General features: G+C 40.0%; 1 protein-coding gene across 1 annotated transcript in view; it reads right to left on the bottom strand.

Moving 5' to 3' along the window:
- ASPH (aspartate beta-hydroxylase) overlaps positions 1 to 14,249 on the bottom strand; it is a 210,016-nt gene that overhangs the window by 52,667 nt on the left and 143,100 nt on the right. Inside the window, exons 19-20 of the mRNA XM_065400175.1 lie at positions 8,152 to 8,238; positions 3,441 to 3,591 (exon numbers count right to left, since the gene is read on the bottom strand). Of these exons, the coding sequence (XP_065256247.1) occupies positions 3,441 to 3,591; positions 8,152 to 8,238 (238 nt within the window). The remainder of the gene's footprint in view (positions 1 to 3,440; positions 3,592 to 8,151; positions 8,239 to 14,249) is intronic.

Here is a 14,249-nt window from a genome sequence, read left to right as displayed (position 1 = left end):
GTTCATAACAATGTTCATTGCTTTTAGAAAAAGGGAACACTAATTTACTTTGTGTGATCTCCATAACATGTTTATGAAATTTCACCAACTTTAAAATATATGTTTCCAAAAATTTTAGGCATAACAAAGGATTTTATATCTTACTAAGGTACTGATTTTCTTAGAGGGTTCTCTTAAAACTAGTTCATCAAATAGTCAGAAGTAAAGAAAGGGAAACTCGTTTGTCCAATGAAAGGGATGGAGAGAAAGGACAGGAAGACTTTGGAAGCAAGTTTTTTGTACTATAGTAATTAAAATTAAAGTGTGTATTTTACATAAGGGTGGTCTTTTGAAGGATTTATTTAAAAAAACTGTATGTCTGAAGATCCAAGCATTTAAGGCTAAAGATGAATACTCAGGTAGTGCATCTAAAAATCTATGCAAGGATTTTTTAGAGATGTGATTTTATCATCTTCAGCAACACACTAATGAAATATTTTTAAAGTAAATTTTAAACTAAGGTCCTGTAGACTAACATGTTCTGAGTAAATATTACAGTAATACACAACTGTTTTTGTCAGTACATTCAGAAACTGACAGTATATACCTGGGGGTTGGCAAATGCCTGTTAAATGTCTTCATTACCCCTTGATTGGCTCTTTAACAGTTTCAGTGTTGTGCTAATAGGTCTGGCAGGCCGGAAGGCTTTTTCACTTTTAAGTTACTAGATCCCCTCTGGAGGAAGACTCACCAGGCTGCAGCAGCTAGCTGTGGGAGCCTGCAGGAAGGGTCAGAACATGGATAGGAAGAGGCAGGACACTAAGACCTAGGTGTGTGCCCCAAATTTTCCAGTGCCCTACGCAGCCCGCAGCCGCGTATGCTGAGTATGCCTAAGGACGGCCCTGTCCCTTTGTGCTTCAACCACCATTCAGAGGACATGCGTCCATGCTGATGACGGGCTCTGCTCGATAATGATCCAAAGCAGTGCAGACCAACGCATGTTCATTTTCATCATCTGTCTCAGATGCCACCAGCAGAAGGTTGATTTTCTTTTTTGGTGGTTCGGTTTCTGTAGTTTCTGCATCTGAGTGTTGCTCTTTTAAGACTTCTGAAAGCATGTTCCACACCTCATCCCGCTCAGATTTTGGAAGGCACTTCAGATTCTTAAACCTTGGGTCGAGTGCTGTACCTATCTTCAGAAATCTCACATTGATAACTTCTTTGCTTTTGTCAAATCTCCCCAAGGAGTTCAGTCACAAATTTAATTAACACATTATTTTTTAACAAGTGTCATCAGCATGGAAGTATGTCCTCTGGAATAGTGACTGAAGCATGAAGGGGCATACGAATGTTCAGCATACGTGGAACGTAAATACCTTGCAATGCCGGCTACAAAAGTGCCAAGGGAATGTCTGTTCTCACTGTCAGGTGACATTGTAAATAAGAAGAGGGCAGCATTATCTCCTATAAATGTAAACAAGCTTGTTTGTCTGAGCGATTGGCTGAACAAGAAGTAGGACTGAATGGACTTGTAAGCGCTAAAGTTTTACATTGTTTTGTTTTTGACTGCAATTATTTTTTGTGCACAATTATACATTTGTAAGTTCAACTCTCACAATAAAAAGATTGCACTACAGTACTTTTATGAGGTGAATTGCAAAATACTATTTCTTTCAACATTTTTGCAGTGCAAATATTTGTAATAAAAATAATAATATAAAGTGAGCACTGTACAAGTTATATTCTGTGTTGTAATTGTACTCAATATATTTGAAAATGTAGAAAACATCCAAATATTTAGTAAATTTCAATTGGTATTCTCTTGTTTAACAGTGCCATTTAAACTACAATTAATCACGATTAATTTTTTTTTAGTTAATCACATGAGTTAACTATGGTTAATCGACAGCCCTAATTTTAAAGTTTCTTTTATGCAGCTCAGAGTTTGGGGCAGATGCTTTTCATGACTATAATGATTAAGCTTCCATTGTTCTGTATGAAGATAGAATTATAAGTTAAAGTTACCAGCTGAAAAGTATGATCAACTTACAAAAAAGCCTATAAGAATTCAGATACCATGGTGATGGGCTACTTCATAAAAACCTTGACGCACAAATATACAAGGAAAACTGTAAAGATACCATCTGTATTAGACAATCTAGAGGTAGCCCTACATTATCGATGAATGTACTGAGTACAGTTGTACTCTACCTCCAGTGCAAGACCCTATCCATTAAACAAACAAGTGATTTTTGAGTGACAAGGTGGGTGAGGTACTATCTTTTATTATATCAACTTCTGTTGGTGAAAGACAGCTTTGTTGCTTACACAGCATTCTTCTTCTGGTATAAGAGTGCCAAAGCTGGCCTCTCTCACCAACAGAAGCTGGTCCAATAAAATATATTAACTTACCCACCTTGTCTCTCTAAAATCCTGGGACCAACATGGCTGCAACACCACTGAAGACAAGTGATTTTTTGTCAGCCAACTGATTGGTTGTTTAAGACAGTTTTCATGTAGTGCTTTAACCCATGAGATCTAGCAAACCACACAGCTGAGATACAGAATACCTAACTGATGGCGTAATACTTTACTGAACTTTCTGCTTCTTAGAAAGAGTTTCAATAGCAACGAGTGTAAATTATGTTAATTGAATAGTTTAAATAAATAAAACTAAACAAATAAAACTGACAGGAAGCTTGTGAGCAATATAATAAATATGAGATTTCTTGTCAACAGAGTTATACTCACTAATTACAGTCCCTTAATAGTCCATTAACAGCTTCAAAATAGATTTTTAAAACCTTAAAATATGCATTAAAAATGATGGTCTGATTTTGAGAAACAGCACTTTCCCAAACATGCAGGGAGGAAGGACAGTGGCTAAAGACACTGGACTGGGACTCAGGAGAACAACAACAGCAACACCACCTAACTATTGTATAGTGCTTTTCATGAGTAGATCTCAAAGCACTTTACAAAGTGAAGATAAGCATCATTGTACCAATTTTACAGATAGCAAAACTGAGACAGAGAGGTGAAGTGAGATACCCAAGGTTATTCTGTTGCAGGTTCCCTGCATGATCATATGTAAGCACTTAATCTCTCCTTTCCTCAGTTACACCTCTGAAAATAGGCCTAACAAAACTTCCTTCTCCTACGTCTGTCTGTATAGATTGTAAACTTTATGAGTCAGGGACTGCCATTCACTATAGGCACATCACCTAGCACAATGTGGCCCAATTCTTGGCATTCTTGTAATCCAAATAACTAATAATAACTAACAGCATTTTAGGGGGAGATTTTTCAAAAGTACTGTATGTAAGGGACTTGGGTATACAAGTCCCACTGAAAATCAGTGGAACCGGTTGGTGTTCTTACTTCACTTAAGCATATTTGAAAATCTCCCCCATAAATTCTGCACATTTAAGTCATACACATAAGCCATATTTAAATCTTACCAAGAAATTGCTGCCTGTCTGCTTGTCGTTTCAGGCTCAATTTTACCAGATCAGCAGGGACGTCTGGCAGGCTAGCCACCTCCTCAAAAGTATTGATGGCTTTTTGCAGTATTTCATTGCTTCTCATCTTCTCAGCTAAGTCATCCTCACACTAGGTGGAATCACAAAATTGTTATAAATAACAAATTATCATATAGTTTGGAGTTTAAAAAAATTTCTTTTTGAGTAAAGGCAAAATTGTATTATTCCTCGTTAATGTGTCAAATTTAACAAGTATCTTTGAGTGTAGGCAATTTTGGTGTGAGCTTGGAGCAGAACTCTAGTTGCTTGTGCACTCTGGCAGGTGGATTTATATCCAGCATTCATATATCCCTGGGAAATGGTTGTCATCATATGTATGAGAAATTATACATGCATAAAAGCACAAGGCATTTTGTTCACAACCACCTACAGCTGATTCTTACTTCTGCATTCTCTTCTTGACAGGCATCGGTGTAAATGAGATGAAACAGCATTCTTATATCAGAAGGTTTGTCATCATAGACCATTTTCTAATATATATAGATTTTGGGCCACATTTTCTGTTGATGGAACTCCATTGAAGTCATTGAGTTATTCCAACTGAAAATTTGTCATTTTGTATTTTTCAAAGGTAACATGCTAATGCAATGCATCATACCAAATTCTAAAAACTTTGTGGGTGATACTAGTTGAAATCAGAATTTCTGCTTTAAAAAGACAATATTAATGATATGGAAGGAATATGTTTTATACAGATCAGAGCTGTCAGTGGATAACGCCTAATTTTCTAAACTCTCCAGATGTTGCCTGATGAGAAAGTCAGAGGGCAGCCCCAGGAGCTGAAAGATACCTGAGCTATTGTTAAAATGATACCACCATTTGCCAGGTGCTCAATAATTTTCTGGTAGCTTGTGGCATCTACCTTGCTATAACAATAAATCTTGTGTTATTTAAAGACAAATTGTTACACCTTATCAGCATGGGAACGAGAAGGTTGGTTCTATAAGGCTTAGAAAAATGCTCAGAGCATTGGACCCCACCACTTTCTCTCCTCCACATGGGGAATAGCAGCTGCAGCCAGGAGGAGCTTGCGGGGGGGTGGGGGTGGGGGTGGCGGCAGACCGTGACAATTCCCAGACTCTCAGGACTCCTCCCTCAAAGCAGCCAGCACCAGCCAACAGCCAAGGTTCCAAGGTAAGGCCTTCTAGCTCCCCTTCCTGTCCCTTTCTCCTCTCCCAATGATGGGGAAGCTGCCAGGAGAGCAACCTTCTCAGCCTTCTGACAGCATGAGAACCCTGGATATTGTCCCCCTCATTTGCTGTGCTGCTGTTGGCTGCTGCCCTCCCAGCCTCCATTCAGTTCTTCTTCCACCACTGGAACCCTTCTGGTCCTCAACCTGCTTCTCCCTGTTCATCATGCTTTTCACCCTTACCTCTTCCATTTATACCTTGCGCTCGTGCAGTCTCACTCTTCCCTTTACCTAGTTTCTCCTCTTACTCCCAACAATTCTTTCCTATCCTCCACTTCAACCTACAGTAGTGACAGAATTCTACTAGGAATGTTCCATGAACCTCATTTTGTTTTTCAAGGCTGAAAGCAGACTTAGATGCATATTGACATGTAGGGTGAAATCCTCGCTCCATCGTAGACAATGGCAAAACTCTCATTGATTTCAAGAGAAACAAGATCTCACCCCTAGCATGGAACCTCTCTCCATTGTCTGCATATATTTTGCTCCCCAGTTTTCAGTAGTGAAACAGAGCTAGACTGATCTCACATACTTAATTTTAAAAGTGTGGATATTAATTAATATGCTTTCTATGCTGAGTCAAATTAGTAGTGTTCTATAAGTCCTTCCTAATGTCTCCTATTTTTATTGGCCTGTGTTCCATTCATGTTTAACTAATTAGCTCGACGGGGTAGGTGTTTTTGTGCATCACAAGCACTTCAGTAATGGAAACATATATAGGTCAATCAATCTGGATTCAATGTTTTATTGACTATGCTGGCATTAATTAAAAAAGTTTCAATCACATTAGCTGCATATTGTTGCTGTCAGTGGTTAATACCTAGCAACTCTTTACATACAGGTTTTTTTTAAGTTTGCAATGTTCAATGAACTTCTTTGTTTATACAATTAATTCAGCACATCATGACTGATTGGCTCAGGCTCACTATTCTGAAACTGAAAGGGGAAAATACCATGCAATATGGTCACATCAGCCAAACATTTGATCGGTTTGTCCCAGAGACAAACTCAGAAATCAATAGTTAGGAATAATTCCTTTTTTCTTGATGGAATACCCTCTAAGAAACTGGCTTATTTTCTGGGATGCAGGATAGGGAAGGATGTTTAAGGAAAAAATATATAGCAGGAAGGAACAGCTGCCATCGTATGCCATCATCTATCAAATCTCATTGATACATATCACATCACATGTCATTTGGAAAGAGCTCTGAGATCTCTGAGGATGAAAGGCACTACATCTATGTAAGATATTATCACTACAATATAGCAATTCTGATATGGTCTCAGCCACGCCAAGAAATCAACCTAGAAATTGCTTGTACTTTGGGGATAATACCATAATTATAACTGCTGTTGCAGAAATTTGGGGAAAGGAACATCCACTCCTTTACAGTTTTCAGAATAATAAGAAAAAAACCAAGCCCCACCTATCTATTAGAGGCAGAATCTGGCCAGTTCGTATGTATTGTATGAAGTCAATGGTGCCTTCATAATGCAGGAGGACACTCTTAGGGTGAAATCCTGGCCTCCTTGAAAAGTAACAGTGTCTTACAAATAAAATTATGTAATGGCAGTCTTGGGAATGACCGTACTTCAGCGCACACCATGATTGTCCAACTGCTTTTTTCCCAAGGCCCCCATTCTCCACTGAAATCAATAGGAGTTCCATCAATTACTTAAAGGTGAGCATGCAGAAGTAGAAAGTTAATGCCACCGAGCCCCTGATTACAAATTCCATACGTAGAATACAAGGCTGCCAAAAGCAGAGATGCACCTATAAGTAGTTACTTATGCATGTCTGAGAAAAGAGTGCTAATTATGACATTAGGTCCTGATCGTCAGCCCCTTTCAGAATCATACTGCTACACCAAAGTGGTCCAAAGTAACATTAAAACTGCCTTAAAAGTGCAACTGAAGTTCCCAACATTTTGAAGGAAATCTTGGATGTCAAAAAGTCAGCATAGCTGGCTTCATACCACCTGCTCCCAGTTTAAGGGGTGCTTTGGGGGTGAGGAGAGGCCCATGCCAGGAACAGGAGAAAGCACTCTGGCCAATCCTCTGCCAGTGGAACAGCTTATAGGGAGTAGGTCTACACTAGAGTACACTGGAGCAGCCTCTGGCTAGCCCCAGAATACTAAATAGCAGAAATGGGATTTAACTACGCTCTGCCTCCTGAGCCGTTAGACTTCTTTCCCCATTTACACCTGGACAACTCAGTGGGGTAACAAAATGTCTTTAGCTGCAGACAAAATTTGGCCCAGTACTTCTCACACACACACACACACACACACACACACACACACACACACACACACACACACACACACACACACACACACACACACCACTTTGATTGAAGATGTGCCAAAGCTGATCTCTCAAAAAAACTCTCTCTCTTTTTTATAACTGCAGCTTCAATCTAAGTGCAATGGGGATAAGTATTAAAATCACCATTCCCTCACACTTGTACCAGTTTCATCCAAAGTCCCCACTGAAATGCAGGCTGCTGTTGGCTTCAATTTTAATTCTTCTGTAATGCTTTCATAGACATTTGATACCAGTTAAACCCTCCTCCTGCTGGCCAGCAGACTGCTTTAGCAGCAAGAGAACTACTATTTCAGTGTGGCATTTTGTTAATGCTTTATTTAGTGTTATGGAGTTTTGTTCTGTTCTGACCGTTAAGCTCCGTGAGGCCGCCTAAGAATAGTGCCACACACATTTACGGCATTCTATTATACTATGAGGAGTTACTGTTTAAAACATTTGCAAGCATTAATTTACAGCTCTGTGGAAGGGGTTAATTCATAAAGAAGGGAAATATGAAAAGCTTGTTTAATAAAGAAATCTGTTCTTAACTGAAGCACAATCGCACAAATGGGGCCAAATGTTCTGCTGGTGTAAAAGGGTGTAGATCCATTGCCTTCAGTGGAATTTCATCCATTTACATGATCAGAGAATTTGGTCCATTGTACACGTGTCTATGCACTAGGTTTTTTGGTAGTTGGGGCTTTGGTTTTAGCATAACTGTTACGTACCAAGTGAAAACTGATAGTGACTCCAGTTCAAATGCCTCATTAATTGTAGCACAGCACAACTTTCTTTTACTGTGATGGTTTCACTTGGCTCATCTTGATTAATATGAGTTCAAATAGATTTTTATTACACCTATTCCTGTGATTCCCCCATGCTTTATGAAAATAAAATGATTATTTCTTTTTTGGAGTTATTGTATCAAGGAACTAAATTATTATGAAGTCAGAGCTTGTTTTCCAGTGTCTTTATTTTCAGGAGGAGGATGCTTGAAATAGACAAGTGGGGGGGTTTAACTTAAAAACTGGGATCACTGTATAGAATACAGAAACAGTCTGTTTTGTACACAGGACTCTATTATTAGATAACCTCTGAATATTATTTTTACATTTACAACAGTTTCACTGGTACCTGTGCTTTCCCATATCTTGCTCGTGGACTCTGTGGATATTTGCTCACTAATACTTCAAAGGCCTTCACAGCTTCTTCAACTTTTCCCTGAAAGGAAGATATTTATACTAAATATTTTCTGTATCTTGTAGCAAAACACTTACAGAACCCTGAGTGATAAATGGTGTAATATGATTAGTACCCCCGACGCTATAAAACAAAGCAGAAAAATATTTCATATGGTTAATTAATAGGTTTTTCTCTTTCACACTATCTGACCAGATTGCCTGCTTATTCCAAAGAAATGCATTTTTATGAATTCATATAGGTCAATAGAATTAGCTGCTCTTGGTTAAAACCAATTGTTTTGTTTTGTCTTACAATGGCTAAAAAAACCCTTAGATGGATTAAAATTGTACTGTAAACCACTAGACACTACGGTGAATCACATTAGACCTTAAAAAGTAAATTTGGTCAGAAGCATTTAATCAAGGAATTTAAAATGCAGTACAAGAAATAGCTGACTGTAGCTAGAATTTTCACCTCAGCAGAGCAGAGTTGACCAAAGTTTTGCCTTGCCCAGATGTTATAGTAACCTCGGCTTTTTTGCAATGGATGACTTCAATGACCACATGGACAATAGCCCCTCTGGGTTGACTATATATAATGACTGACATGACAACTTTGATCCAGTCTAGTTTTAAGGATAGCGATTACAGGAGTGAGGATTACTGCTGTGTTATGAGCTGAACATCACCGTCTCTCATTTGAAGTGATGGCTCACTTCTGCTCCTGTTAGGGAATGAACATATTTCATTGGTATACCCAGAGAGATGATGGATCCAACTAAAGTGGTTTCAGACATAAATAAGGAATGTATATACCATACGTCCAGTAAACAAGTCTGTTGATTATTTAGTGCAGGGGTGGGCAAACTTTTTGGCCTGAGGGCCACATCGGGTTTCTGAAATTGTATGGAGGGCTGGTTAGGGGAGGCTGTGCCTCCCCAAACAGCCAGGTGTGGCCTGGCCCCGCTCCCTATCTGACCCCCACTGCTTCTCGCCCCCTGATGGCCCCCCCGAGACTCCTGCCCCATCCAACCCCCCCCCATTCCCTGTCCCCTGACCGCCCCCAGACCCTCCGCCCCTGACTGCACCCCACCGCCCCATCCAACCCCTCCTCTCATTCCTGACTGCCCCCCCGGGACCCCTGCCCCATCCAACCACCCCTTCTCCCTGACCGCCCTCAGAACCCCGCCCCTGACTGCTCCCCGCCGCCCCATCCAACCCCCTCCCCATCTCCTTCCTGCCCCCCCAGAGCCCCTGCCACAATTCAACCCACCTGCTCCCCACCCTCTGACCACCCCGCCCCCTAACCACCATGCCGAACTCCCCTGCCCCCTATCCAACCCCCCTTCTCCCTACCTCCTTACTGTGCTGCCTGGAGCACTGGTGGCTGGCGGTGCTACAGCCGTGCCGCCCAGAGCACCAGGACAGGCAGCCGTGCCACCCGACTGGAGCCAGCCACGCCACCGCGCAGCACAGAGCACCGGGTCAGGCCGCGGCTTTGCTGCTGCGCTGCCCGGCAAGAGCTCAGAGCCCTGCCACCCAGAGTATTGCACCGGCGACACAGTGAGCTGAGGCTGCAGGGGAGGGGGAACAGCAGGGGAGAGGCCGGGGGCTAGCCTCCCGGGCCAGGTGCTCAGGGGCTGGGCAGGAGGGTCCCGCGGGCCAGATATGGCCCGGCCGTAGTTTGCCCACCTCTGATTTAGTGTGATATACTAACCCTTAACTCTTCACAGAAGGCAAGGTGGCAGCTTCCCCCAAAGGAGCAGCCATTAGGCTGGTACTCGTGAATCCATCTTCTGATGCTGAGGATCTTGCTAACTGTTGCCCTGTCCCTAACCTGCATTTTTACATAAGTTAATTGAGAAGACAATGACAATGGAACTTTGGGATCATTTGGAGTCTTCAGATTCAATTATTTTCTCTACACTGAATCTGAGTATGGGACGGAGTCCACAGAAGTTTTGCTGGTTGGAAACTTCTTCCCAAAAATGGACAGCAATCAGACGTCCAGGCCGATTCTTTTATATCAGCAGCCTTTGATGTGGTTGACTCAACTTTGGCCCTGGCACAGATGGACAGGATTGTACTTGAGTATTCCAATTTCTCTCCTTCTTGGGGGGTGAGGGGAGGGGGAGAGAAGCTGAGTGATCATGGGGCACTTCGATTTGAGTGACATATGCTGGAAGTCTCATGCTGACAGTACTAAAATATTCCTGGAATTTCTAAATATTATAGTTTCCTAACTCAAAAAGTGTTGCAGCCAACACAGGGAAATTCTGTATTAGACCCTGTAAGAGGAACCGATCACAGAACTAAAAATTAATGGTAACTTGGGTACAAGTGATAATGACTTGACCATGTTTATAATGTGCAAACAGAATAAAGTCCAGACCAGTGATATATATTGGTGCTTTAAAAGGGTCAATTTCATAAAGCTGAAAACCATTATGAGCCAAATCAGCTGTGAGGAAGAATTTAATCAGAAAAAATTGAAAAACTGGGAATTGTTTAAGAACATTTACTAGATACCCCAAAAGCCACAATCCCACATTTGAGAAAAAAGATCATATTGGTTAAAAAAAAAAAATGGCATGGTTTAGAGGGGAAGTGAAGGCAGCTCTCTCTCTCTCTCTCTCTCTGTGTGTGTGTAAACCAATGGAAAAAGGGGAAATTGAAAGTAATGAACATAAATCAGAAGCCAGGAAGTGTAGAAAAGTGATAAGGAAAGCAAAGGGACTAAAGGAAAAATCTATGGCCAGCAGAGTTAAGGACAATAAGGAGAAGTTTTTAAAGTATATTAGTAACAAAAAGAATCTTAACAATGGTATTGGCCCATTACTAGATGGAAATAGTACAATCAATAATAATACAGAAGAGAAAGAAGTGTTAAATAAATATTTCTGTTCTGTAACTGGGGAAAAAACAGAAGTTATCACATGATCTGTAGTAATGTAGCAATATCATATGATAACACTTTCTATTCCACTAGTATTGCAAGAGGTTGTTAAACAGCAACTATTAAAGTTAGCCATTTTTAAATCAGCAGGTATAGATAACTTGCATCCAAGAATTTTAAAGAACTGCCTGAGGAGCTCACTAGACCATTAATGTTGACTTTCAACAAGTCTTGGAATATCAGGGAAGTTCCAGAAGACTGGAAGAAAGCTAATGTTGTGCCAATATTCAAAAAGGGTAAACAGGCCTATAATTATTGGGTCATCCTATCTGACATCCATCCTGGGCAAGATAATGGATGATATGGAACTCTATTAATAAAGAATTAAAGGAGGTTAATATAATTAATGCCAATCAACATTTTTGATGAGATTACAAGTTTGATTGATAAAGGTAATTGTGTTGTTATAATATACTTAAACTCCTGTAAGGCATTTGAGTTGGTACCACATGACATTTTGATTAAAAAACTAGAAAGATAAAAAGTAACATGGCATATATTAAATGGATTAAGAGTTGGCTAATGATAGGTTTCAAATGTAATTGTAAATGGAGAATCATCATCCAACAAGTGTGTTTTTAGTGGGGTACCACAGGGATTGGTTCATGGCTCTGTGCTATTTGTCACTTTTATTAATGATCTGGAACAAAACATAAAATCATCACTTATAAAGTTCAGAGATGACACAAATAATGAAAAGGACAGATGATCTCAATGTGTTGGTAAGATGGGTCCAAGCAAACAATGTGTGTTTTAATATAGCTAAATGTAAATGTATACACTACATACAGCGGCTGGAGGAGACAGCAAGGCAGTTGAGCTACAGTATCATTATTATGTGGATGGCACACAGCTCGTTTTCTCTTTCTTCAGCCCCATATGGTACAGTGTTTTTGCTTTTCCAGATGCGGGCTGAGCTAGGGGCTTGGATGAGGGTGAAGTGGATGAAGTGGGTGTTAATATTTATCCTAATCTTCCCAAAGTTGTTTCTATAAATATGGACTATGTATTAAAAGAAATTTCCAAGGACATAGAGAGGTGGTGTCTCCTCCCTCTGTCCTTACTGTGGAGGAATAGAAATAGCCAAAATGAATATCTGCGCAAGAAAGACTTATATCATTAGTTTATTGCCTTTCAAGATCTCTCCTTTGCTTGAATAAATAGGCTTATCATGCAATTTATATAAGATAACTTGCTTGCCACTCGCTTAAAAATCCTGGGCAACTGGACAGATTTGTATCTATATTATCTACCATTCCAAATGCGTCCTCTTGGAAGGTGGTTCCCCTCCAGTAACTCTGTATACACACTGGCCTGGTTTGAGATTGAAAAAAGCATAGCTATGCCATTTGGTTCCCTCTCTTCTTTTATATACCTTAAGAGACTACCCACACACTTAAGGAAAAATCCAACCTTTGCATCTCCATGGGGCCTCCTGCAACATGTTGATTACAGTGTCTGATCTTACTAATTCTCTTCTTGTAGCACTACAGAATAGCTTATGTCTCAGGATCAAAGCCAGCTCTACGCTTAAGACAATTTGGATAGAAAAAAGATTAACAATAATTAAAGATATAATACAAGATAATAGACTGGCCTCCTTCGATTACATATGCAATATCAGCTACCGTAGCCTCACAGTTCCTTCTTTCAGCAGCTATGCCAAGGATTCATGCAAGGATGGGAGACAATTGGTCTGTTTCAACTCTCACCTCTAGGAACATGTTAAGAAATCTGGAAACAAAAACCACTTTGTAGGAATTACTTATAGGTGGCTATTACCTCTCAATCTTACTCTCAGAGAAAAACGGGGGGACGGGGACGGGGGGACGGACTTAGCATTACTGTCACAACAGAAACCCAGGAAGATATTTGGCTTAACATAAAAGATATTTCAAGTTCTTTATCCTTGTGATTCTTCCAGAACAAGATATTAAACAGGTATTACGGGACTCCAGAATGTTTATTTAAGGCTAGATTGGCACCACACAGTGAATGTTGGAGATGCAAACAGCCCCATGCCAACCTTTAACACATCCTCTATACCTATCAAAAATGTATGTGTTCTGCAACACCATATTCAGTGCTCTCTCAGAAACTTTTAAGTGTTGCTATTTTTCATTCTCCAAGCTTGTGTATTTTAGGGGTGCTGGATTGGTATTACCAGTTAACATTAAGAAATGGATTGCAGTAGTGGCCAAAAGAGTTATCTCAGAAAATGGAAATCTGCAATTCCTCCCTCCTACACAGACTGGCTTAGTGAGCTCTTTACTATTGCATTAATGGAAAAAATGACACGGTCTAATAAGCAATGCTTGGGAGGGGGGAAATAAAGCTGTCTGGTCACACATGAAAACTATTGCATACTTTTGCAGGTTAGTATATATTAGACCCCAATACTCATAGCTTATGTTCTCACTTACAGTATATATTTACTTAGTCACTTTAACAATTGATGCACTGCATGACCTCTATGGGTTCAGGGTTTGTTTTGTGGGACCGGGGGTGGGGTGGGGTGGGGGTTTGGTTTGGTTGATTGGTTTGGGTTTGTTTTTTCCCCAAGTTTTACAAATAATGAACACTGAATTTTGTTATTCATACGGTATTTCCATCTTGTGCATGTATTTATATCTCTTTTGATTTGTTATGCATTTATATTAACAAGTTGTAGTATTATCAGTCCTTATATCATCCTATTTATTTGAAGAATTTGCTATCTCCCTAATCACTTTAAAGACCGCTGAAGTCAGCTAGTGGTCAGCGAGTGTGCTTTTGCTAGCAGTGATTCAATTTGAACATGTGAGTAGAGGGGTTGGAGCTTTGTGTACCCATTAGTAAGACAGAGCCAGAATTGATTGATGTTCAGGACAATTTGTAAAACTAGTCTATTCACTCAGGTTTCTGCCTGAAGAAGTGATAGAGGAGTATATTTATTTTTACAGGTGGATATAGGATGTCTGTATATCTGTTGACCAGGGCCTGATAATTTTTTAAAATAAATATTTTGTATATGCACCTAGAGACAAAGATGGGAACATTAAAAAAAAATACAAAATTCAGTAAGTGGTTAAGAGGTAAATTTTTATAAAACACAG

The sequence above is a fragment of the Emys orbicularis genome, chromosome 2 (genome assembly GCF_028017835.1).
Source record: "Emys orbicularis isolate rEmyOrb1 chromosome 2, rEmyOrb1.hap1, whole genome shotgun sequence".
Taxonomy (NCBI): Eukaryota; Metazoa; Chordata; order Testudines; family Emydidae; genus Emys; species Emys orbicularis.
The sequence above is the reverse complement of the archived record's forward strand: the minus strand, read 5'-3'. Positions and strand labels throughout refer to the sequence as shown.